General features: G+C 37.1%; 1 protein-coding gene across 7 annotated transcripts in view; it reads left to right on the forward strand.

The window, feature by feature from the left end:
* The window catches only part of KLHL20 (kelch like family member 20), a 71025-nt gene extending 45377 nt beyond the window's left edge, over nucleotides 1-25648 (forward strand). For 6 of the 7 annotated variants that reach the window (XM_061383249.1, XM_061383246.1, XM_061383243.1 and 3 more), the window contains 9 exons: nucleotides 2782-2940; nucleotides 3639-3733; nucleotides 6228-6343; nucleotides 12168-12351; nucleotides 13165-13308; nucleotides 17354-17487; nucleotides 18099-18307; nucleotides 21853-21959; nucleotides 24101-25648. In XM_061383249.1, coding sequence (XP_061239233.1) covers nucleotides 2782-2940; nucleotides 3639-3733; nucleotides 6228-6343; nucleotides 12168-12351; nucleotides 13165-13308; nucleotides 17354-17487; nucleotides 18099-18307; nucleotides 21853-21959; nucleotides 24101-24185 — 1233 coding nt within the window. In that variant the 3' untranslated portion in view covers nucleotides 24186-25648. The remainder of the gene's footprint in view (nucleotides 1-2781; nucleotides 2941-3638; nucleotides 3734-6227; nucleotides 6344-12167; nucleotides 12352-13164; nucleotides 13309-17353; nucleotides 17488-18098; nucleotides 18308-21852; nucleotides 21960-24100) is intronic. The other variant, XM_061383248.1, reaches the window with a different exon arrangement.

Raw genomic sequence — 25648 nt, forward strand, 5'->3', positions numbered from 1 at the left:
AGTCTGGTGGGCTACAGTCCATGGGGTCACAAAGAGTCAGACATGACTTAGCAACTAAACAACAACAAATTTAATTCATACAGTGTTATGCTTGCTCATAAACATATTTTTTTCTTTCAATTCAATGCCACTGAGTTCACCATTCATTTCTGTTACAACTCTAGAATATTTTCCTTATTCGTTCTTGTTTTCAGCTTTATTAATTCTTCAAATTGCATCTACATTTATCTGAAGAAACTAAAAGTAAGCTTTTACCATAATAGTGTGGGACTTAAAATTTCCTGCAAACTCTTATTTAAAAAGCAGTTATTTGGGGGCTTCCCTGGTGGCCCAATGGTTATGACTTCACCTTACAATGTAGGGGATGCAGGTTCGATCCTACATGGGTCAAAGAGCTAAAACCCCACATGTCTCAGCCCCCAAAAAACGAAACATAAAACAGAAGCAATATTGTAACAAATTCAGTAAAGACTTTTAAATGATCCACATTAAAAAAAAAAACTTCAAAAATAAATAAAAAGCGGGTATTTTAAAGCAGTATTTTCTTAACCTGGTTGTTTGGTTCGAGAATAGAATTTAGTGCTGCTGCTGCTGCTGCTAAGTCACTTCAGTCGTTGCCCTAATGGTAGATCATTAATATCTTTGTTCATCAAAAGTATTCTTTTTACTCTTATTTTTGTACCAAAAAATATTTTCTCACACAGATGTTTTTGTCTTCTTGTCCTCTAAGGTTTCCATTAAGTGACTCATTAATATCAGAGTGGTTTATTCATAAACTTTAAACTTGGTGATCCTTGATATTTATATAATATTTGTTTTATAATCACTAAATTGGGGGAAATTTTTATACTCTGACAAGATCCTAAAAGAATGTTAAGGAACTTCACAAAGATATATGATATGACTTGTCTTTAGTAAAGAAATCAGACTGAAGAAAAACTAAGAAGAAACATACAACCTTGCTAAAGTTTTGCATGCTGAAGGTCAGCAGACTTCATCTGGAACTAGGCCCCAAATCTGGCCCTTAATTTTACACCCCCCAACATAAGTCTGCCAGACAAAATACAGGGTGCCCAGTTGAATTTATTCCAGATGAACAAGTAGTTTTTAGTATAATCATGCCATATATTATTTGCTAAATCCAACAATACTGCTACAGAGGATACAGTGCAGGCATTCTAACTACTAAGTGACCTGGCCAAGCAACTTCATGTAAAATTTAAAGGTTTCCAATTTCATTTCCTGAGCCCCAGAGGGTTTCTCACTCAGATGATATGAAGACTTGTGCCATAAAAATTGAAGTGCTCTTTAGTATTTTCTACTATAAATACAGCTGACTTTTTATGGCCCTTAATTGTTTTGAGATTTGTATTTTTTTCTGATGTCCTTGGGAAAATATTCTTAACCAAGTAATCAACTTGTATGGCTTATCTCAAATCCTGCTAAATATTCTGATTTTTTTCATGAGCATGTAAATAGCCCTGTCCTGAGAGAATATAGCATATGCATCAGAGGTTGCATGGTGGGAATTCAAGCTCTTAAACTATATCCTTCCTACACTAATAGACGTCCCAGGCAGAACAATGTTCTGAATGAGACAGAAGCCCCATGAAGTGTAGCAGTGACTGTTTGCATTGCACCCTGTCCCTTTTACTCTACATACAATCTTGACAATATTTACAAGATTGGGGGATTTGTGGCTGAACTGCACAGATAACATCCTTGTTGCCATTTCATCTGCATTCTGACAATTCTTCAAATCTTGGATACAGATAAATTATATGTGTTTATAGTTTCATATATACATATGAGAACATGAATATATCTGAGTGGTGCGGTCCTCAGAGGGGTTTTCTTGGGTCTAATGGCTTATATCATTATGTTATTCTTGCTTATAGAAATGCTGACACCCTCATTCTTTTTTCAAACTGGCCCCTTGGTGTTTCTGTCCTAGACATTGCCCTTTCAGCAACTAACCTTCCTCTGAAAGTTTTTCCTGATTTTTTTATATGCCTCTTAATTTCTGGAGTTATAATTTGGTATAGTTTATATTTTGAATATAAATTTTCATCTTGATACTTCATACTGAGGGAAAAAAGCATCATTTTTTTCTTAAATTGTCTAAATCACAAATTACAATTTTTCCTAAATTTTAATTGTGCCATCTGAATTCTCCTATGTTCCCTTTTTAAAAAATTAATAAGCTTTATTTTTAGAGTAGTTTTAGGGTCACAGGAAAATTGAGCAGAAAGTAGTTCCCATATACTCTGTCTCCACACACACATGTTGTTCAGTCGCTAAGCATGTCCAACTCTTTGTGACCCCATGGACTGCAGCACACCAGGCTTTCCTGTCCTTCACTATCTCCTGGAGTTTGTTCAAATTCATGTCCATTTAGTAAGTGACACACATGACCTCTCCCAATAGCAACATCCTGCACCAGAGAAATATGTTTGTTACAACTAATGAACCTGCATTGACATGCTAGCATCCAAAGTCCATGACTTACATTATGGCTCACTCTTGGTATTGTACATTCTATGAGTTTTGACATGTGTCCACCACTGTAGTATCATACAGGATAGTCTCATTGTTCTAAAAACCTTCTGTGCTCTACCTATCTTTTTTTCTTTTTAAACTTTTCTTATCCTCTGGTACTATATTGAACTTCAGCTCCATTGTGAAATAAAGCTTTGCCCTACAACCCTGAAGGAAAATATTGAAACAGTCAAATCTGATCACAGGGTGTTTTCCCTTTTATTCTTACCTAACTTCAAACAGGTGATGGAAAGTGAAGAGTTCATGTTGCTTCCAGCCAATCAACTCATTGATATAATATCTAGTGATGAACTAAATGTTCGCAGTGAAGAACAGGTGTTCAATGCAGTGATGGCCTGGGTTAAATACAGCATTCAAGAAAGACGTCCTCAGTTACCCCAGGTACGCAGGGAAATGCTTCTTTAAGTAACTGTTTTGTACTGGATAAAATAATACATATTTGATTTGCAAAAAACAGTTATCACTGTCATTCATATTAGACTGTAAGAAAGACCATCTCTTTCCAAATAACCAAGGAGATTAAGTGTTAAGCATTTTAAGTGTTTATCATTATGAACTTTTTGCTCCATTGCTTCCTCTGTTTTGCATCAACTCTAGGTTTGGGCTATAGCATACATCAGAACCTAAATGGTACATAATGAACAAAAGAAGACAAGGATGGCTGTTATCATGTCTCCCTTCTTTATGATTTGGAAATCCCACCACAGTTTGAAGAGTAAAGGAATGATATGGGTCATAAGTGGTCACTAAATGACATGTTTGATGTTCTTGTTATTATGATTACAGTCCTTAGCAATTTGATAGTATATTCTTCTAGATTGTTATTAGAAGAGCTTATACTGCTGAAAGCATAAAGAAGCATACTAAAGTGATACTGACTGTTCTAATTACTGAACTGGTGGTTGGAATAAATTTAGTTTTGTATTTATGCCTTCCACCCTCATTATTTATTAGATCAATTAATTAATCCAATTAGATCGCAAAACAATTGGAAACACAATCGGGGAGCATGAGTTACATATTTTCTTAAACACCTTACAGATGGCGTCTGTGCTCTAATAGTGTTTATTACCTCATAGGTGCTGCAGCACGTGCGGTTGCCTTTGCTTAGTCCCAAGTTCCTGGTGGGCACTGTAGGCTCTGATCCCCTCATCAAAAGTGACGAAGAATGCAGGTATGAATGGTCCTGGATGGGAAAAATCGACAACTAAACATTCTTGTTCTCTCCTAATTTCCTTATTTGTATTGCTTCCTAAATATAATATTTTTTAGTGGTGTAATCAAGGCAGTATTTAACAGATTTTTCTTCTGGGCCAGAGTCAAGAGGAGATGGAAGAAGAGAAGACTGAATTTCCAGTATTCCATTCCATTAGTTTTTTTTTTTTTTTAATGCATGGTATTTATTCATGTAGAAGTGGCAATAAAGAGGTAGATTTCTAAGATTTCATGCAAGCTTGAGTTTGAAGAGACAATTCTCTGCTAGTATATCTTTTCTTGAGATAAGTTAAATAATGTTGTTGACTCCATCATAAAAGTGTGCAGAAGCACTTTTTCATTCCATCACATATGCCTTGTTAGGAATAGGACCAGCCTTGCTTTCTGAGTTTGTAGACAGAGTTAAAGGTCTGCTACACCCTTAAAGCAGCTGTGGAAAGATTTCCACTAGAGTTTGATGGCACAGTTTCATAAATTTTTTTTGATTGAAAGAAATTCTAAATGTTTTTACAAGACAAAACATTTATTTTATTGTTCTGTCTCTGAACTACAGTATATATAAAATTTAATAAACTACTTTTCCATTTGACAGATTTTATGGTTTATTTTCAAATATGAAACCTCATGGTGTTTTTAACCATTTCTTCCTAGAAACAGTGAGTCAGAACTCTCTTTAAACTACACAAACCTTTGGATCTCCCTTAGTGACTAAAGAAACTTGTTCCAGAATCAGGGATCTCTAAAGCAGAGATAGAACATAATAGATTCATTTGCATTTCTTCAATAATTTGAAGCCTGTTCCCTTACTAGGAGGTGTTAGAGAGGGTTTTTATATGTTTACCTTTTAAACTTAAAGACAAATGGTAATTAATTCCCCTGAATACTCACAAAGTTACTTTTAAAAGAAGCCTGTTCCTACTTAGAGAAGGAACTTAACGGTTGTTGGGGGTGGAAGGAGGGGAAGAGATAGAGGTTTGGAATGGACATGTATACCCTGCTATATTTAAAATGGATAACCAACAGGACCTACTGTATAGCTGAGTCCCTTTGCTGTTCACCTGAAATTATCACCACATTGTTAACTGGCTACACCCCAATACAAAATAAAAAGTTTTAAAAAAGGAAGCAGCCTGTTCCTTTTATCATGACCTTATTATTTACTAGCTGTGTGACCTTATTCAAGTTACTTGAACCTCTTTCTGGTACAGTTCCTTTATTTATAAAACAGTACCTATTCCATAAGGCTGTCGTGGAGAATAAATGAGTTAATATGTATTAAGCCCCTGTTACTCTTGTTACTATTAATTTTGTGTTTGCCCCTAAGTATTAGCTCTATAATATTCTTTCTAGGAACGCTTGAACAACTTAATTAAAAACCAGCAAGAAGGAGATCACAGTCTTTTGTATTTAGCTGAGGAAGCTAGAATAAGTTCTTGGTCATCAGGTTGGGATTTTGAGGGGGTTTGTTTTTATTTTTAGCATAAATTTGGAAGAGGCCTTAGCAAAATCATATACTGGATGTACATTATTGGGTCACGCCTGGCACTGGTCCAGCAGAAATAAATTACTTGTAATATAAATAGAGAAATGGAAATATAGTGTAATTTAGGAAGCACTTTCAGAGTTGAGAAAGAACAGAGTAACAAATTGAATTTGTATAGTCAGATACTGAATCACTCAAAGGACTCAAGTGAAGTAAGTACATAAATAGTTTAAGTTAGGATACTTTATTTAGCAAGTGTAATTACTAGGTTCTTCTCATAAAGTACCTCATAGAAAAAGACAAAACTGTTCATCCTCAGTAGATTTATTGAGAGTGAACTATTCATACAGTCCCAAATAGAAAATTAATATTAAATGATAGTAGGGTATTTCTTTTTAGCAATCCAAATTTTGACCTAGTTTTATTACTTAAATTAATCTAGCAAATACCTAGTGTTGTGGCTGATGTGCTCCTTTGCCAGTATCCTGCGAAAGCTAAGCAAATTCACTAGAAGGCAGTAACTATGCAGACTGGTAATTAAGGTGTAATTTTTAGTTTCCCATAAGTCATTGTTAGTCTCAAGTATGTTGAGTTTTAGACTAATTTGCAGTAAGAGATGAAGTCATGATGCAAATACCAGTCAATTTACAATTCATAGTGTGACTGGCATCATTGCTGTCATGTTTGTGACCTTTATAATACTGGCTGGAGGGATTTCCCTGACAGTCCAGTGGTTAAGACTCCAAGCTGCCAGTGCAGGGTACACGGATTCAATCTCTGAGATCCCACATGCCATGTGCCCAAAAAAATAAATAACTAGCCTAAATTAATAATAATGCTGGCTGGCATTCATGATTTGGTTTGATTTATGCTGCTCCCCTTTGCCATCTTACATATACCTTAACCATATTGGGATTTGACTAACAATATTATTTAGACATTTGGAATAAAGGCAGAATTTTTTTCACAGAGACTTGGTAGATGAGGCTAAAAACTATCTCCTATTGCCTCAAGAACGACCATTAATGCAAGGACCAAGGACAAGACCACGGAAACCTATTCGATGTGGAGAAGTACTCTTTGCAGGTTTGGATCTTAATATACTGTGGCTAAACTGAATATTTTCCACATGAGAAATTGTCATTTGAGCAGTCCTTTGGACAGTTGTGATATCCACTGTCATAAGAAATACATAATGACTTACCATGGGGACTTCCCTGGCGGTCCAGGGGTTAAGACTCCACACTTACACTGCAGCAGGCACGGGTTCAATCCCTGGTTGGAGAATTAAGCTTCTGCATGCCACACAGTGTGTGGCCAAGAAATAAATTTAAAAAAAATTTTTAATGTTAAAAAAAATGTACAGCCCTTTTGAAAACAAAAAATAATTTATGTATCTTGCCTCTTAACTCATGAGCCAACACTGGTACTTTCGAAAGAATGCTGTATTTTTATATAACCTAAAAATGTCATGCAGTGGATGTTTTGTTATAATAAATCATATGCATGAATTTATATTCCAGTGTGCAAGTCACCTCATAAGTACATGGAATTGTCAAAAAACATTATCTTACATCAGACAATTACACTCTTTTGTACCTCTCCTGAGCTAGATTGAGCCCAAGACATCATGTTGTATCATTCTGCTGCTGCCGTCTGCCCCTGAATATCTGAGAACTTTCAATCTTAGATGTTTTACTTCTATCCACATAAATTCAGCTCCCTTAGTCACTTGAATAACAACTTTCACAATGTTTGGTAAAACATTTTCTCACTAGTTCTGTCTCAGTCCACTCAGACTGCTATAACAGAAAAGCATATACTGGGTGGCTTACAAACAGTAGAAATTTATTTATTTCTTACAGTTCTGGAGGCTGGGAAGTATTTTGGTGTCTGTTGAGGGCCCGCTTCATTCTTCTTCATAGACTCCATCTTTTCATCTTTTGCTATGTCCTCAGGTAGAGAAAGAGGCACAGGATCTCTGTGAAGTCTCTTTTATAGAAGCACTAATTCCATTCATGAGGACAGAGTACGTCCCTAAAGCCTCACCACCTGATACTATCACATTGAGGATTAGATTTCAATATATAAATTTCAGAGGGACACATTCAATCTATAGCAAATTCTTTCTCTTCAATTTTTCTTTTCAAATCCTGATTCATGGAGAAAATGCAACCTATGGTAATCTTTTTATTTATGGTTCCCACATTTCAGAATTCCATTACTCTTAAATATAGGCTTCATGGGATTCTGTTTGATGTGTGAAGTGTTCTATCACTTTTCATCAGGAAATCCCATAGAATCACTGGGTCATAGTATGCTTTCCCATCAACCTAACCAGTTGCCTATCTTTTCCCCTTCGTTTTTATTTTCTCTTGGCATGTGGGAATATATTTTCCCTTACATTTTTAGAGGAAAAGTTTGACAATTTATGTTTAATTTCTCCTTTTTAAATTTTTTCATCTCCATTTCTTCACATAGAGTATTGCTGCATTTCTTCAAGAAGAAAATGGATGCCAAGTTTTCTTTTTCCTCTCTAATCTTCATCAGGCTTTTTTTCCTCTCTTTTGAAAGCATTCCTTCATTCTTGTTTTAGATTTAAAACTCAATTATTAATTTATCATGTACTGAATTCTCCTATACTCCTAGTATCCTAATGCCTTTGTTCATTGTTATTAGCAAATTTATTTCTATTATCATTCTTATTTATTCCTGTGACTTTCATTCCTATATATGCATGCTCAGGTATGTATTCACATACTCATATGGGTTTACACAGATGCTTGCTTACATGCTTACACCTATATACATCTGCCTCTTCACTCCCACATAGCATCTGTAGTTGCTGTCAGTTGGTGAATAAATTATTGCCAGATCTGGTTAAGTTCCCAGGGAAATCTTTATACCATTAGTTTAGCTTTGTTGGTTAAACTAGATAAATTATATTGTTAAAGGTCTTTTATTTATAAAAGCAGTTTGTTGTGCCAGCTCCCTGTACATATAAGAATGCTATAAACATCAGAGTTTCTGTTCCCCAATTGTGAAAGTTGGTTGTCTACTTTTTTTTTAATTAGAAGGATGCAAGACCTAATTATTTGATACCTGTGGTTTATTTTCATGATATCAGGTTGGTTTCAGGAATTCTAGTAGTAGGGCCATCTTTGTGGAGGTATATACATTGTTATCAAGATCTATTAAATATTTTACCTGGCTGTTATAGTACCTGAAGTAGGGATAACAATATACTACTGCTCCATGAGCCTCAGAACATTCTGGCAGAGATTAACAACTAGATTAAGGAAGAGGGGAGGATAATGGAAACTCAGGGGGAAGTGGAACAGAAGAGAAACCCTATATGATCAAAAGCTAGAGGCTAAACCAAATAGGTGTATGGGAAGTATATTTCACATCTAGGGTTCTTTCTGGATTGGTGGGAAGGTACCAATCCAGTGGAACTAGACAAGGTACACCTTTGGGGATGCTGAGAGAAAATAATGTAGCTCTATTAAATACAGATTTAAACTTTACTTCACCCTGGTAGGCTACAGTCCATGGGGTCACAGTCAGACATGACTGAGCAACTTAATTTTCTTTCTTTCTTTCTTTCACTTGGATTATTCAACAACCGCCATCTTTATCCTGCTGGTTCCCACCATTTTCTTCCAATGTGACATGACTATAAATTGTCAGGTGCCATGTTTTCAATGTGTAACTATCTTCACTAAAATCTCATTCACCTCTTTTGATTGTATAATGGTGTTAATGAATCACACTTTGCCTTCTTTAGAAGCCATTTAAATTGGATCAATTTCATGATCTCAAACTCTTGCTAGTAATCTCATAATTTCATATTGCTGATTGGGTATCTGATTCCTCCACTATATTGTTATTACTTCAGAGCAAGGACCAGTTCTTATTTATCTTTGTAGTTTCTACATTGTATAGCAATCTTGTCAGAACAGACACTAAATAAAGATTAATTGCATGCTGTTGATCCTGCTGAACACTAGTGAGAAACTAGCATTGACCCATCATAATGAATAAAAAAGTAAAATTTGGAAAGAATAATGGATTGTTAATGTCACTTTGTAAATGAAAGATTTATTTTTGAGTAACATTTTCTTTTTCTGAACATAGAAGTGAATACACGTGCAATATGGTGGCTCAGCTGCTAAAGAATCTGCCTGCCATGCAGGAGACCTAGGTTCAATCCCTGGATTGGAAAGATCCCCTGGAGAAGGGAATGGCTACCCATTCCAGTATTCTGGCCTGGAGAATACCATGGACTGTATAGTCCATGGGGTCACAAAGAGTCAGACATGACTGAGCAACTTTCACTCACTCACACATGCAATATAGAAATTGATTAACAGAAAAATGTAAAGAATAAAAGGTAAAACATCTATCACTTCTTTACACTATCAAGGTTTCCATTTTCATTTGTAGAGAAAAGCCATTAGGTCTTTTCTAATGGCTTTTCTCTACAACTGGTATTGGTTTTCCCTGCTTTCTTAGTCTCTTTATGCCAGATCTGACCTTTATTCTTGAGTCATACTATTACACTGATATTTTAGATCTTGACTCATCTGTCTCTACTTAAAACTTAATCCTTAATTTTCTTTGATTATTATTGCAATTTTGTTTACATTATCTTCGGAATGCAAATTACCAGTTCTCACTTAACTTTGGAAAATTTAGTCTTCCTTTCTTCATCCTGGAAGCCTTAGATCAAATCTATAACCTCAGTAGTTTTTTTACTCAGAAGCATTTACTCCTATTGATGTCGTCTGGCTTTTCCTCTTGTTTTCCATTAGGTTTCTTGATGCTTCTCAATTCTGTGTTTCTTTCTATTTATTTATTTTTTTTAGTGTTCACAGTTCTTTGATCTTTATCACAGATACTTTATGAAAGTTGCCTACTTTAAGGTAACACTTTTTGACCAAATCTGTCTTTGAAGTAATTTTTTTTTTTAGAGTCAGCATCTCACACATATAAAACTATATGTCCCCTTTTCAGCAATATTTTTCCTTAAGTACATCACTTAACACAAATTGATAATTCTCACAGCAGAAACTATGCATACACTTTATCTTGCTAAATACCATGTGCGTGTATGTGTACTCAGTCACTCAGTCATGTCCAACTCTGTGCAACCTTATGGATGGTAGCCCATCAGACTCCTCTGTCCTTGGAATTTTCCAGGCAAGAATACTGGAGTGGGTTGCTGTTTCCTCCAGCGGATCTTCCATACCCAGGGATCGAGCCCCACATCTCCTACATTGGCAGGCGGATTCCCCACGTACAGTGTGCTTGACTTCTAATAATAACTTAGTTCAGTCCCAGTTATTGCAGTCACCTGCTGCTTTGGAAATTATAATTCACATAAAATTGCCATGAGGCAGTGGAATTGAACAGCTCTTTCCTTTTCTTGTTTCCCCGGGTCACAAGAAAGGTATAAATTTGATTTCTTAATGGCCTTTTTTCCCCTTTAGTATCAAAGAACACAGTTTATGAAGTGATATTAACTTCATTTGCAGCCATGAAATCCAATAAAAAGCTGGTTTCAATGGCTTTCATTATAAAATTGTGCCTGAGTTTTAATAATTAGGCTGTTTGATTTGTCTCAGGTGCTTATAACCCTCATATTTGCAGCCAAATCTTATGTTAGAAGTGAAGGTGCTTTCTCTGATATAGAAACTCCAGGCATATATCCCAGAACAGAATTCAAATTGAAGCAAACTGATATATACAAAACTTACTGTGACTTAGTTGAATACTTAGTATTAGCTGAATATCCTAATTTAAATGAAACCATAATAAAATGTATACAACATATTGAGATTTGAAATAAGGAAGTGAGTTTTCAAATCCAGCAGAAGATGGTTAGAGACATTCTCATTTTATTCTGGCTCAGGAAGTTATTGCAGAGAAGGCAATGGTACCCCACTCCAGTACTCTTGCCTGGAAAATCCCATGGACAGAGGGGCCTGGTAGGCTGCAATCCATGGGGTCACTAGGAGTTGGACATGACTGAGCGACTTCACTATATTTTTTCACTTTCAAGCATTGGAGAAGGAAATGGCAACCCACTCCAGTGTTCTTGCCTGGAGAATCCCAGGGACGGGGGAGCCTGGTGGGCTGCCATCTATGGGGTCGCACAGAGTTGGACACGACTGAAGCGACTTGGTAGCAGCAGCAGCAGGAAGTTAGAGACCTCCTTGAAACCATTAGTTTTCAAATGTTTTGAGGTTAAGTTATCTTTAGACCTCACCCTCTATGCTCCAGAATCTAGCTCTTATTTTAGATTGAAATAGAAATGATTTTAAAGAATAACAAATTAAAATTTTCTGCTATAATTAGTTTTCTTTTTTTTTCAGGGAGCGCTCAGAGCTTTACTGAACTCTGTTTGAACCTTTTATTCTGAGTGTTACTTTTGAAAAATGTATTCAAAATGTTTTCTGATCTTAAATGTCATGTTGGATATTGTAGAATTCAATACAGACCAGATAAACAGAAAGCAAATATTTTGAAATATGTCATAAGAATTTCTGTATTATTTTTAGTCACAAGACAGTCTATAAAGAGATCATGAGTAGATGAGCCAAAAATCCCTCCCCAGAAAGAATAAGATTATGGTAATCCCAGTGGAATAAGCAAAAATCATAATTTATATTTTAACTTGCTTCTAGAGGCATCTGGCAAGTCCAAGCATTAGCTAGCTAGCTAAAGTCGCTCAGTCGTGTCCGACTCTTTGCGACCCCATGGACTGTAGCCCATCAGGCTCCTCCATCCATGGGATTTTCCAGGCAAGAGTGCTGGAGTGTCCAAGCATTAGGGCTGTTTAATGGTTAGCAGTGAGTGATATGCTTTAGGACAGATATTCTCCTGACCGTTTCTGTTACTTCCCCAGTTGGTGGTTGGTGCAGTGGAGATGCCATTTCTAGTGTTGAACGATATGATCCACAGACTAATGAATGGCGAATGGTAGCTTCAATGAGCAAAAGGCGATGTGGAGTTGGAGTCAGTGTTCTTGATGACCTGTTATATGCAGTAGGAGGCCATGATGGATCCTCTTATCTCAACAGTGTTGAAAGGTAAGGTCAATTTGAATTTTTTTCTCTACTATCCATATTGTTTTGTTTGAGATACTAATTAGAAACTGATGTAACTTGTTGCTTTAGTTTTGTGTCTGTGGCACTAGTTGGCAGCCTAAACCACTTACTGTAACAAATAAGTCCTTTATAATCTGACCTCCACTTATTTTTCCAGTCTGTCTTCCTCAGCACACCACTATTTCTTAAACACTCTAGTGCAGACCCACCAAATTGCTTGCAGTTCCTGGACATGCTATGTCCTTTTTGCCTATATGTTTGCATGCCATTCTCTTCCCTGGAATCTCTCTTAAAGATTCAAAGGTTACTTATTATATAAAGCCTTGTCTGGCACCATGCAGACTAGTTAATTACTCAGTCCTCTCATCTTTCACAAGTATTTTGAATATACTTGTACATGTGACATTGGCTATAATTGTTAAGATATATTCTCCCATATCTATCACAATGCCTGGCACACTGGAAACATACAATAATTGATTTTTTAATAACTTCTAGCTTCTTGTCACCTACCCTTTTTCATTCAGCCATGTTCCTGATACTTATAAAATACATCTATGAAACGTTTCAGTGTATCAAGATCTAGAGATACAGATTCTGTAGTTGAAAATAACATGAACATCAGAAGAATCAGTGCCATAGAAGTTAAAAAAAAAACACACACACTTAAAAACAAATTGAATTAAATAGAGTGGAAATGATTAAATATTAACTATATCATATGCCATCACATTTATAAGCCTAGCCAAATTTTCTTTGTGTAATACAGACCCTGTCTTGATGTGTTCTCTGTAGGTACGACCCCAAAACAAACCAGTGGAGCAGTGATGTGGCTCCCACAAGCACCTGCAGGACAAGTGTAGGTGTGGCTGTGCTTGGAGGCTTTCTCTATGCTGTGGGTGGCCAGGATGGCGTGTCCTGCCTCAACATTGTTGAAAGGTGAATTTTTTAACTCATTTTCAGTTTTTTTTTAAAAGAATATAGAGGGCTTTTTTAAAGGAATGATTTAGAACACTAGAAATTCACTATCCAGTACATTTCCCATGAGCTGTGAGGAAAAGGTTTTCAGTTAACCTTATAGTCTAGGAAGATGAAAGATATAATCCAGTTTTTACACTTATATGTTATATAGGCTGAGCCTAACAATGAAATGTTGGAATCATATTTTAAATTACATTTTATGTATGATGTCAAGCATACCACTTCTGAAATCTGTTCTGATTTTTTCCCCCAGTATTTAGAATGATTTTCCTCAGAGTTCCTTCAGGAAAATGATTAATTCTTGGTGCAGCATATATCTTATAAGGACTATAAAGTATTTTGTATATGGATTCTCATTAATTCTTGAAGTATACTTAGGGAAATATTAGTGGGCTGCCTTGATTTACTTTATACTTTTACAGATCAGTGAATTTTGGTGAAATAGATTCTATTTTTAATTTCTTGCTCCATCATTTTTTTGTCATTCTACCTTAGAGACTAGGTCTTGGAATCTCATGCACTTAATTACTGGCAAGAGCACACTATGCTTCATCCCCTCTTCTTCTTTTTTTATTTATTTTAGTTGGAGGCTAATTACTTTACAATATTGTAGTGGTTTTTGCCATACATTGACATGAATCTGCCATGGGTGTACATGTGTTCCCCATCCTGACCCCCCTCTCCCACCTCCTTCCCCATCCCATCCGTCAGGGTCATCCCAGTGCACCAGCCCTGAGCACCCTGTCTCGTGCATAGAACCTGGACTGGCAATCTATTTCACATAAGATAATATACATGTTTCAATGCTATTCTCTCAAATCACCCCACCCTCGCCTTGTCCCAGAGTCCAAAAGTCTGTTCTTTACATCTGTGTCTCTTTTGCTGTCTTGCAAATAGGGTCATCGTTACCAACTTTCTAAATTCCATATATATGCGTTAGTATACTGTATTGGTGTTTTTCTTTCTGGCTTACTTCACTCTGTATAATAGGCTCCAGTTTCTCCCACCTCATTAGAACTGATTCAAATGTATTCTTTTTAATGGCTGAGTAATATTCCATCATGTATATGTACCACAGCTTTCTTTATCCATTCGTCTGCTGATGGACATCTAGGTTGCTTCCATGTCCTGGCTATTATAAACAGTGCTGCGATGAACATTGGGGTACACGTGTCTCTTTCAGTTGTGATTTCCTCGGTGTGTATGCCCAGCAGTGGGATTGCTGGGTCGTATGGCAGTTCTATTTCCAGTTTTTTAAGGAATCTCCACACTGTTCTCCATAGTGGCTGTACTGGTTTGCATTCCCACCAACAGTGTAAGAGGGTTCCCTTTTCTCCACACCCTCTCCAGCACTTATTGTTTGTAGATTTTTGGATAGCAGCCATTCTGACCGGTGTTAGATTTCATCCTCTCTTCTTAAAAAGAAATGTTTTGAAATAGCATTTACTAATAGTGTTATCATAATTAAGTAGACGAGTTTAACTCTGTCTTAAAGTTACAGGTAACTGTTGAAAGCAATGCCAGTTCCCGTTTATGTTTGTCAGGACACTTATTTCTCCACTTTGAAAACTCTATGCAAGGGGATTCTGGGAAGATAGTTGATTTATAATGTGTTGGTTCAAGTGTACAGCAAAGTGAACCTGTTATACATATACATATATCCACTCTTTTTTAGATTCTTTTTCCATATAGGGCATTACAGAGTATTGAGTAGAGTTCCCTGTGCTATACAATAGGTCCTTATTAATTATCTATTTTATATATAATAGTCTGTATATGTCAGTCCAATCTTCCAGTTTATCCCTCCCCTGCCCTTACCCCCTGGTTATCATAAGTTCATTTTCTATATCTGTAACTGTTTATGTTTTGTAGATAAGTTCATTTGTAGCCCTTTTTTTAGATTCCACATATAGACGATATCATATGAAGTTTGTCTGTTTCTGACTTCTCTCAGTGTGACAATCTCTAGGTCCATCCATGTTGCTGCAAATGGCATTATTCATTCTTTTTTATGTCTGAGTAATATTCCTTTGTTGGAGAAGGCAATGGCACCCCACTCCGGTACTCTTGCCTGGAAAATCCCATGGATTGAGGAGCCTGGAAGGCTGCAGTCCATGGGGTCACTGAGGGTCGGACATGACTGAGCGACTTCATTTTCACTTTTCACTTTTATGCATTGGAGAAGGAAATGGCAACCCACTCCAGTGTTCTTGCCTGGAGAATCTCAGGGACGGGGGAGCCTGGTGGGCTGCCGTCTATGGGGTCACACAGAGTCGGACACGACTGAAGGGACTTAGCAAGCAAGCAAGCAATATTCCTTTGTATATGTGTACCACATCTTCTTTATCCATTCCTACTGATGGACATTTAGGTTGCTTCCTTGCCCTGGCTATTGTAAAGTAATGCTGCAGTGAACACTGGGGTGAATGTAAGTTTTTGAATTATGATTTTCTCTGGATATATTCCCAGGAGGGGGATTGCTGGATCATAAGGAAGCTCTATTTTTAGTTATCTGAGGAACCTCCATGTTATTCTCCATAGTGGCCATGTTTACATTCCAACCAACAGTATTGGAGGGTTCCCTTTCCTCCACATCCTCTCCAGCATTTATTGTTTGTAGATTTTTTGATCATGTCCACTCTGACTGGTGTGAAGTGGTACTTCATGGTACTTTTGATTTGCACTTCTCTAATAATTACAGATATTATCATGTGCTTTTCAACCATCTGTATGTCTTCTTTGGAGCAATGTCTGTTTAGATCTTCTGCCCATTTTTTGATTGGGTTGTTTTTTTTTTTTTTTAATTGAGCTGCAGGGAGCTGTTTGTATATTTTGGAGATTAATCCCTTGTCAGTTGCTTCATTTTCAAGTATTTTCCCCCATTCTGAGGGTTGTCTTTTCATTTTGTTTATGGTTTCCTTTGCTTTTGAGTTTGTTTAGGTCTCATTTGTTGATTTTTGTTTATATTTTCATTACTCTAGGAGGTGGATCAAAAAAGATCTTACTGCAATTTATATCAGTGTGTTCTGCCTGTATGTTTTCCTACAAGAATTTTATAGTATCTGGTTTTACATTTAGGTCTTTAATCCATTTTATTTTGGGGTATAGTGTTAGGTTGTGTTCAAATTTCCGTCTTTTACATGTAGCTGTTCAAGTTTTCTCAGTACCACTTATTGAAGAGACTTCCTTGTGAAGCCCTTCCTAAATTCCTGATTCATGGAAACATATGGTTAGTGTGGAAAGTCACTGAGTTTGGGGTGGTTTGTTACACAGTGGTAGATAACTGGAGCACTGGTACTGTTATCTCAGGAACTCTGGAACTGCTTCTCAGAGCTGTGACTAAAACTTCCAACAAGGCTTAGCTTTGGAAGTGCCAGAAAAAGCTGCTGCTGCTGCTGCTGTCGCTTCAGTCGTATCCGACTGTGCAACCCCACAGACGGCAGCCCACCAGGTTCCCCCGTCCCTGGGATTCTCCAGGCAAGAACACTGGAGTGGGTTGCCATTTCCTTCTCCAGTGCATGAAAATGAAAAGTGAAAGTGAAATAGCTCAGTCGTGTCCGACTCTGTGCGACCCCATGAACTGTAGCCCACCAGGCTTCTCCATCCATGGGATTTTCCAGGCAAGAGTACTAAAGTGGGGTGCCATTGCCTTCTCCGAGAAAAAGTCTAGAAGCTGAAATTAACTGTGACAGCCAGAGTGAAGGGCCATTGCTGAGACAATATCTACAGGGTTGGCAAACAAACAGAAAGTGTCTAGTCTTTCCTTTTGGCAAAATCTAGTAGAGAGCCACCTTAGCAAAGGAGAAATGTAGTTTTCAGATTTCTAGCCACAGCATCATAAGTCAGAATACTAATAACAATGGAAAATATGTTAGATAATCACTGTACACTGGACCATAGCAAATCTATATATCTAACATATCTTTAGCATGATTTCATACCTTATGGAAACAGCTTCACTTAACAAAAACATGCGTGCAGTCTTTGGTTTCTCTTACTGCAGGTATGATCCAAAGGAGAACAAGTGGACTCGGGTGGCTTCTATGAGTACCAGAAGACTAGGTGTAGCTGTGGCTGTGTTAGGAGGGTTCTTATATGCTGTAGGTGGCTCTGATGGGACATCTCCACTCAACACAGGTTAGTCCCTTCCAAAGTCAGTCTGGTTCCCCCAAATCAACACATTTTTCTTAGGAGAGTCCCCTCACAAAAAGTATAAGATGTCCATGTTATCCTATAATTTATTAAGAAAATTATTTTTCCACTAGGAGAGTGCAACTCATAGCTGTTCATCAGGTCTTCTGCAGCCATAGTCTACTGGTGTATTTCTAAAGTATTTCTTTCTCCCTTAATTTCACAAGTTACTGGGAATTTATAGCATTTATATAATGCTATATAAACTAACATTATATAAATGCTAGAGAGAGAAACTTATTACTATAAACCATTTTATAGCTATCCTCTCATTTAAACATACAAAGAGATGCCACAAGTCACCTAGCTTAGAACTAGGTACTTTGACTCCAACACATGTCCTTTCCACCAACCATACCTAAAAGAAATCAGTCCCTGATGAGAGTATAGTGGTATTGTCCAAAGGTAGATGAGTCTTTCTCAAAAGCAAAAATCAGACTGCTTATTGGGAAAAAAAAAAAAAAACATGTTATCAAAAAGCAGAGTAGCTATGAAGAAAACTAGAGGTGGGAGGAAATGATTGAACAGTCACTTACTGGCTTTTCTTTTCCCTGCAGTGGAGCGTTATAATCCTCAGGAAAACAGATGGCACACCATAGCCCCTATGGGGACCCGGAGGAAACACCTAGGCTGTGCAGTGTATCAGGATATGATCTATGCCGTAGGAGGCAGAGATGACACTACAGAGCTTAGCAGTGCTGAGAGATACAACCCCAGAACTAACCAGTGGTCTCCGGTGGTGGCTATGACATCCCGCCGTAGTGGAGTAAGTGCCTGGCTACTGGAAACGGAAAAGCAAGCACCAAAAGAGGGAGGGCTGTGCAGAAGAAGTCTGATCTGTAAAATATAATACAAGGGGCACAGAGGGGATGCACTCTGGATGCAGAACAACCCCTATTACTTTTGTACTGGAAAAAAAAATGTTAATTTCTTTTGATTACTGTTATCCCAAGAAGATACGTAACATATCCAATCATATCTTTACTTAGAGAATTCCTTTTTATGATTTATTTTTATTGAAGTATAGTTGATTTACATTGTTTATTTCTGCTGTATAGCAAAGTGTATAGTTATATTCTTAATACTCTTTTCCATTATGGTTTATCCCAGACTACTGAATATAGTTCCCTGTGCTATACAGTAGGACCTTGTGGTTTATCCATTCTATATGTAACAATTTGCATCTTATGTTTTATCTTATAATCAGTTGCTTCTTTGAAAGCCATCTCCCTGTCTATCTACTACGTTTCCTAATTTTACTCATGTTCATTGATATCTATCAGATATATGGGTTCATCTATACCCAATGAAGGTAAATATTCCTACCTAGTGTTTCTAGGTGATATTCTAAGTAGTTGACATACCAATTGAATGTTTAGGCAGAAACACATCTGGCCCCACCACCAGTCTACACAGACTGGTTTGAGTCCATCCCATCTATAGTATAGATGACCTGTGTCGTGGTCTAGACCATGAACAATGACCTGTAACTACAAGAAACTTCCAGAGTGAAGTGTAGAAGTTATCCATTCTAGGAGATTTAACCAATAAACCATTGATCCCAACAGGAGCTCATCAATGCAGGATAACAGGTGGGATAACCCAGCTTTAGCTAACAATTTCATAATCTGATAAAAGGGAGTGAATTCTGGTTTGCAGAGATCCAAGACCACCACCAGTGGGCATCAGCTCGTCAAAGCATTCACATGCCTGTGGCTCTTTATTAGTGTCAACAGCAGCTTCTTTGTCATGTTCCTATTGTTTTCACTGCTACATTGTGTTGATTATATATCCACTCATTTAGCCAATACTTATCAAGTACTTCCCTGGTGCCTCAGACGGTAAAGCGTCTGCCTACAATGCGGGAGGCCGGGGTTCTAATCCCTGGGTTGGGAAGGTCTCCTGGAGAAGGAAATGGCAACCCACTCCAGTATTCTTGCTTCGAAAATCCCATGGACAGAGGAGCCTGGTAGACTACAGTCCATGCAGTCACAAAGAGTTGAACATGACTGAGCGACTTCACTTTTCTTTATCAGGTGCTTACTATGTGCTGGAAAAGGTCAATTTTCATTCCATCCCAAAGAAAGGCAGTGCCAAAGAATGTTCAAACTACTGCACAATTAATTGCACTCATCTCACACACTAGTAAAGTAATGCTCAGAATTCTCCAAGCTAGGTTTCAACAGTACATGAACCGTGAAGTTCCAGAAGTTCAAGCTGGATTTAGAAAAAGCAGAGGAACCAGAGATCAAATAGCAAGGATCTGTTGGATCATAGAAAGAGCAAGAGAATTCCAGAAAAACATCTACTTCTGCTTCATTGACTGTGTGATCACAACAAACTGTGGAAAATTCTTCAAGAGATGAGAGTACCAGACCACTTTATCTGCCTCCTGTGAAACATGTATGCAGGTCAAGAAGCAATAGTTAGAACCGGACATGGAACAGACTGGTTCAAACTTGGGAAAGGAGTACGTCAAGGCTGTGTGTTGTCACCCTACTTATTTAACTTACATGCAGAGTACATCATGCAAAATGCTGGGCTGGATGATGTACAAGCTGGAATCAAGATTTCCAGGAGAAATATCAATAACCTGAATTATGCAGATGACATCACCCTTATGGCAGAAAGCAAAGAGGAACTTAAGAGCTTCTTGAAGAAGGTGAAAGAGGAGAGTGAAAAAGCTGGCTTAAAACTCAACATTCAAAAAACGAAGATCATGGCATCCAGTCTCATCACTTCATGGCGGATAGATGGGGAAACAATGGAAACAGTGACAGACTTTATCTTCTTGGGCTCCAGATGGTGACTGCAGCCATGAAATTAAAAGTTGCTTGCTCCTTGGAAGAAAAGCTATGACCAACCTAGACAGCATATTAAAAAGCAGAGACATTACTTTGCTGACAAAGGTCCATCTAGTCAAAGCTATGGTTTTTTCAGTAGTCATGTATGGATGTGAGAGTTAGACCATAAAGAAAGCTGAGCACTGGAAAATTGATCCTTTTGAACTGTGGCATTGGAGAAGACTCTTGAGAATCCCTTGGACTGCAAGGAGATCAAACCAGTTAATCCTAAAGGAAATCAATCTAAGTATTCATTGGAAGGACTGATGCTGAAACTGAAGCTCCAATACTTTGGGTACCTGATGTGAAGAGCTGACCCTGATGCTGGGAAAGATTGAAGGCTGGAGGAGAAGGGGACAACAGAGGATGAGATGGTTGGATGGCATCACTGACTCGATGGATGTGAGTTTGAGCAAGCTCTAGGAGTTGGTGATGGACAGGGAAGCCTGGCATACTGCAGTCCATGGGGTCACAAAGAGTCCAGCACAGTTCAGTGACTGAACTGATGTTCAGTATAACTTGATTCCTATCCTCAAAGAGTTCCCAATTTAGTAAAGGAAATTAAAGTGTTTACAGCTAACTAAGGTTTCCCTGGTGGCTCAGTGGTAAAGAATCTCTCTGCAACGCAGGAGACATAGGTTTGATCCCTGGGTTCAGAAGATACCCTGAGTAAAGAAATGGCAATCCACTCCAGTATTCATGGCTGGGAAATCCCAAGGAGAGAAGAGCCTGGAGGGCCACAGTCCACAAGGTCACAAAAGAGTCAGACACAACTTACTGACTAAACAACACAGAAGACAAATCCTCTACTAGCGGCATGTGCGTTATAGGAGAACGTGGGAGAGTATGCTTAACACTTTGGAACAGTGAAGAGACTTACCAGAGTAAGTTACACGTAAAGTACCTTGAAAGAAGAGTAAGACTTTATAGAAGAGGGACAGAAAATATCAGGGAACAACACATGCAAAAGTATGGAGGCATTTAAAAAGTATGTTATTTTCTGGGACTAGCAACTACTCTGATATTAATGCAACATAGATTACATTAGAAAGTGAGGTTAAAAGGAAGGAAAGTATCGATTTCTGAAGGTCCTGACATAATAAGGACTTTAAATTTATCTTTCAAAAGAGAATTTTATTGACAACTTAGGTAGTGGATCAGAACAGGCAAATACTAAAAGAACTGAGAGCAGTTTGGAGGTTCTTGCTCACTCCCAGTGAATGTTTTACCTAACATTCAAGAAATAAATGTTTTCAACTCTGTGTAAATATTCTAGTTGGGTATATAATTTTATAGTTCTCATAATTAAATAACTTTTGTGATTAATTTTTTCTTTCTGTGTTCAAGTAAACCAGAATGTAAGGCCATAAAGACTTATCTTTTATTAAAGAGATTTATCTAGAAACCAGTCTAAATTTCATAGTGATTCTCTAGCTTCTGCAGCAGCCACCATGTTTTGGTCCCGTAGGTTGGCCTGGCAGTAGTGAATGGACAGCTTATGGCTGTAGGAGGCTTTGATGGCACAACGTACTTGAAGACAATTGAAGTTTTTGATCCTGATGCCAATACATGGAGGTAACTTTTAAGCTATGTTCAAATCACCTCACTGCTGACCTGAAATTCATGGGCTTGAGATAATAGTCTATGACCATCAAAATCAGGCTGGTCAGTACATTGAATTACCTCTGGCAATATGTTGAAAAGGACTCAAAGTTACCCACATCCGATGGCTTATTTTGACCTCATTGCTCTAAAGGGGCTGATATCATACAAAATCCCTCTCTTTGGTAACTGTTCAGTTTTAAAATTAGAGATAGCAAAGACAGAAAAAAACAATCTCCTTGCTAGCCACACCATGTTCAGCTCAGGAAACTAAGGCACTGAGAAATAAAATGAGCTGCCTAAGCAAGTTAGTGAACGTTAGAATTAGAACCTGGACCTTTGTCTCCCAATCTGTCATTGCAGTTTTTATGCCCAGAAAAACAAACTGCAGTTACTGTTTAAAAAATATTTCATTTTAAAACTGATATTTTTCCTTGAGTTTTAAAAATACTTAAATATGTTATTATTCTATTTTAAAGTCTGGCAAATTTTAACAGTCACTTTTAGAGAAGAGGCTACATCTTAGGAGAATTTAACTAAGCTAAACTGTATTTATAGGTCTGACTTGACTTTGCTTTTAAATCGTCAGTTGTCTTAACAAATCCTTCCCAACTACTTAAGTAGTTCTTACAAATTCACATCATCAGGTAACTCTTGAATTTATTTTAAATATTCAAAAATGTATACAAATTTAGCAAAATTCTCTTAAACCTTTCAACTTAAAATCTGAAGTCTAAATCTTTGTTCAGTCATGCAGTTTTTCTTCATTCACAAAACTAATCTGATAGATGCTTTAATATTCCAAAATCTCTTAAAACACTACAAGATCTTAAAAGGTCTAATATATAGTTAATTCTCAAATTTAATATAAAACATTAGGAGTATGGGTTTGAGGTACTTTATACTAATATCTATTCTACATACTAGCTTTTCTAAGAAAATAGTTTTACCTCTCAAGCATTTGCAGGTTTCTTTCTCAGTAAGTTGGACTTACTTGCCTAAACAAGTCTGTGTAACCATCTCAGCAGTTGAGGTTGCACATTAACCACAGATAACAGTCTGGACATGAGATCTGAGGCAGCTCTCAAAGACTTTTTCATGACCATGCAAAATAAGCTGACGTCTTCTATAGTCACTATTCCAGAAGGGAACAGTCTTGGAAGTCCATTCCGGCTGCATTCTAAGTATTTCTAATTGAGAACCTGTAACTACCCACCCAGGTTTTTGCCATTAGTTTATAAGATTTAACTCATAGGTTTACTGGGTTCTTTCATCCCTGGGGAAACCACTTTGACAGATACCTGAATGACATTCTTTGGATTCTGCATTTCTCTCATGCTCTGCAGGGCTCAGTGGTCACAATACTAAAGTCAGACTTTTAACATTGTCGCACTCTTTGCTTCTACCTCTCATTTTCACAACCTCCTTCATGAAGTAAAGGTTTACTGAATGTTCTAGACCCTAGGGATACAAAGGTGAACAAAACAGTAAGCATAATTTGGGAAGACAGCCAAATTTATTTCTCATTTTCTGACCATGATCCTACGTAAGGACTTGTTTCTCAGCAACTATTACTAATATATGTTTGTAGTATTTGACCAAGTGATATTCATGAAATTCTTAAGGACCAATTGTTGAGGGATTATAAAGTTTTCTTTATAATCATATCCAGTTTTGTTCCATAAAGCTTTGAGAAGACTTCTAAGAGTCCATACAGAACAAAAGAATAAAAATAACTAACCAAAGGTTAGGCAAAAGGAAAATGTAGGTGGGGAAATATTATAGCCAGGGTCAAAATTAGCCACAAAAATGTAGAATATGTGATACTGCATAATTGTTATTCAGTCTAGATGTAGAGTTATAAAGTTATAAGGCAAAAAGTGTATATGGCACTTCTCTTAAAATAGTATTCTGTAAGTCAGAGAATTTAGTCAGTGTCTGAAATAATTCTGCTGCTTTCCAGTGCTCAGTTCCAGCTCCTAATCTTTGGAAGAGATGTACAAAGCTAAAAATATTAGTTGTGATAGACAAAGAAATGTTTTATTAACATTTATGTTATGGAAGAAACAATGCTTTTTTCAATTGGAAATCTGATTGTGTTTCTTTCTTTGCAGATTGTACGGTGGGATGAATTACCGTCGGCTTGGGGGTGGTGTAGGAGTTATAAAAATGACACATTGTGAATCCCATATATGGTGAACACACAGAAGACGGTCATGTATATCTTCCTCTGTATTCTGGAGCGCTTTGACTTTGGAGCTTTGTACAGCTCTAGAAAACACTAAACAAATCTTATTCTTTGCCGGTGCCTCAACATGTGGAAATACAAATACAGTGAAAGTACTTCACCTGCAAGATGCCACCTTTGCACAATAATTTTTGGTTCTGTGCACAAAAATATTTATTTTCGGTTTTAATTTATCATGGGACTTTTGTTGTTGGGGGGTGGTTTTTTGTTTCTGTTTTTGGATTTAGCCTTCCTCCCATCAAAAGAAAAAAAAGACAAAAAAAAAGATTTCAAGCAGTAAAACCTTATTTTTAAGATATTAAGTTTGAAACCACCAATAAGGGAAGAGGGCTATATGTGATCTAGTTGTCAGTTCTAAGCACTCCATCCACAAGACTCCACTACTTACAGAGACATACCAATGACAAAGATAGGAATACAAAGTGTATTAGTTAGCCATCATTCTTGCACTAAGCACCAGAAGACTTGAAAAATCTAAAAAACAAAAAAAAAATCTCATTTAACTAGGATAATTCAAAAGGAATATTAAATCGATAAAACCAGGACTCACATGCCAAAGTTCTCATCAGTGGAAGCTCACATCTTGTTTCCTTCCATATAAAACTTGTTTGCCGCTATATTTAAAGTCTTTTTTTCAAATATTTTCATTGAGTTTCTGCTAGATCTAGAGCTCTGCTCAGTGCCTCTACAAAACAGTGTACAATTCTTATACTGTCTTGAGAATCCCCCCGGTAGAATCATGTGCAACTCTGCAAGAGTTTTTGCTCAAAAACATTACTGACTGAAGCAACTTTCCTTTCTATTTCTTATTGCTACTAAGGACCAGCAGGGAGAAATGTCCTCTCCCCAGCAGTGAATACTGTTATGCAATTTACACTTGATGCTCAGGCCTGCTGAAGCTGAGGCTTACCTGTAATCATAGCCTTCCAGGGGATGAATTCTTCAGTTCGTCTAATAGTACGCTAACGAGTGTAAAGTCACTTGAGGCATTTTATTAACAAAATCTTGGTTCTTTTATAAAAACTATATATCATTATCCTCATACTATAAAGCCACTGTTACTACTACTCTCAAATTGCACTTTCTGGTAAAAAGCTAACATTTTTAAGGAAAAAAAGATACATATTACAGTGGTTTAAGTTTTTTTGTTATTGTGTTCATAGATCAGTTTTTTTCAATGTATTTTACAGGAAAATCTTTGAATAAGACTTTAACCACGACCAAAAGGAATAATCTTTTCTCCCTCCCCTCACTACAGAAATGTTTGGCAACATTTGTGTTTACATTTAAAGATCATTTGCACCTTTACAAGGAAAAATATAAGTATTTGGTAAATAATTGTTTACATGTATCATTTATGCTTTTTTCTAGCATGTATAACTTTTTAAAATAAAGGTAGTACTTACCATAAAAA

The sequence above is a fragment of the Bos javanicus genome, chromosome 16 (assembly GCF_032452875.1).
Source record: "Bos javanicus breed banteng chromosome 16, ARS-OSU_banteng_1.0, whole genome shotgun sequence".
Classification (NCBI taxonomy): domain Eukaryota; kingdom Metazoa; phylum Chordata; class Mammalia; order Artiodactyla; family Bovidae; genus Bos; species Bos javanicus.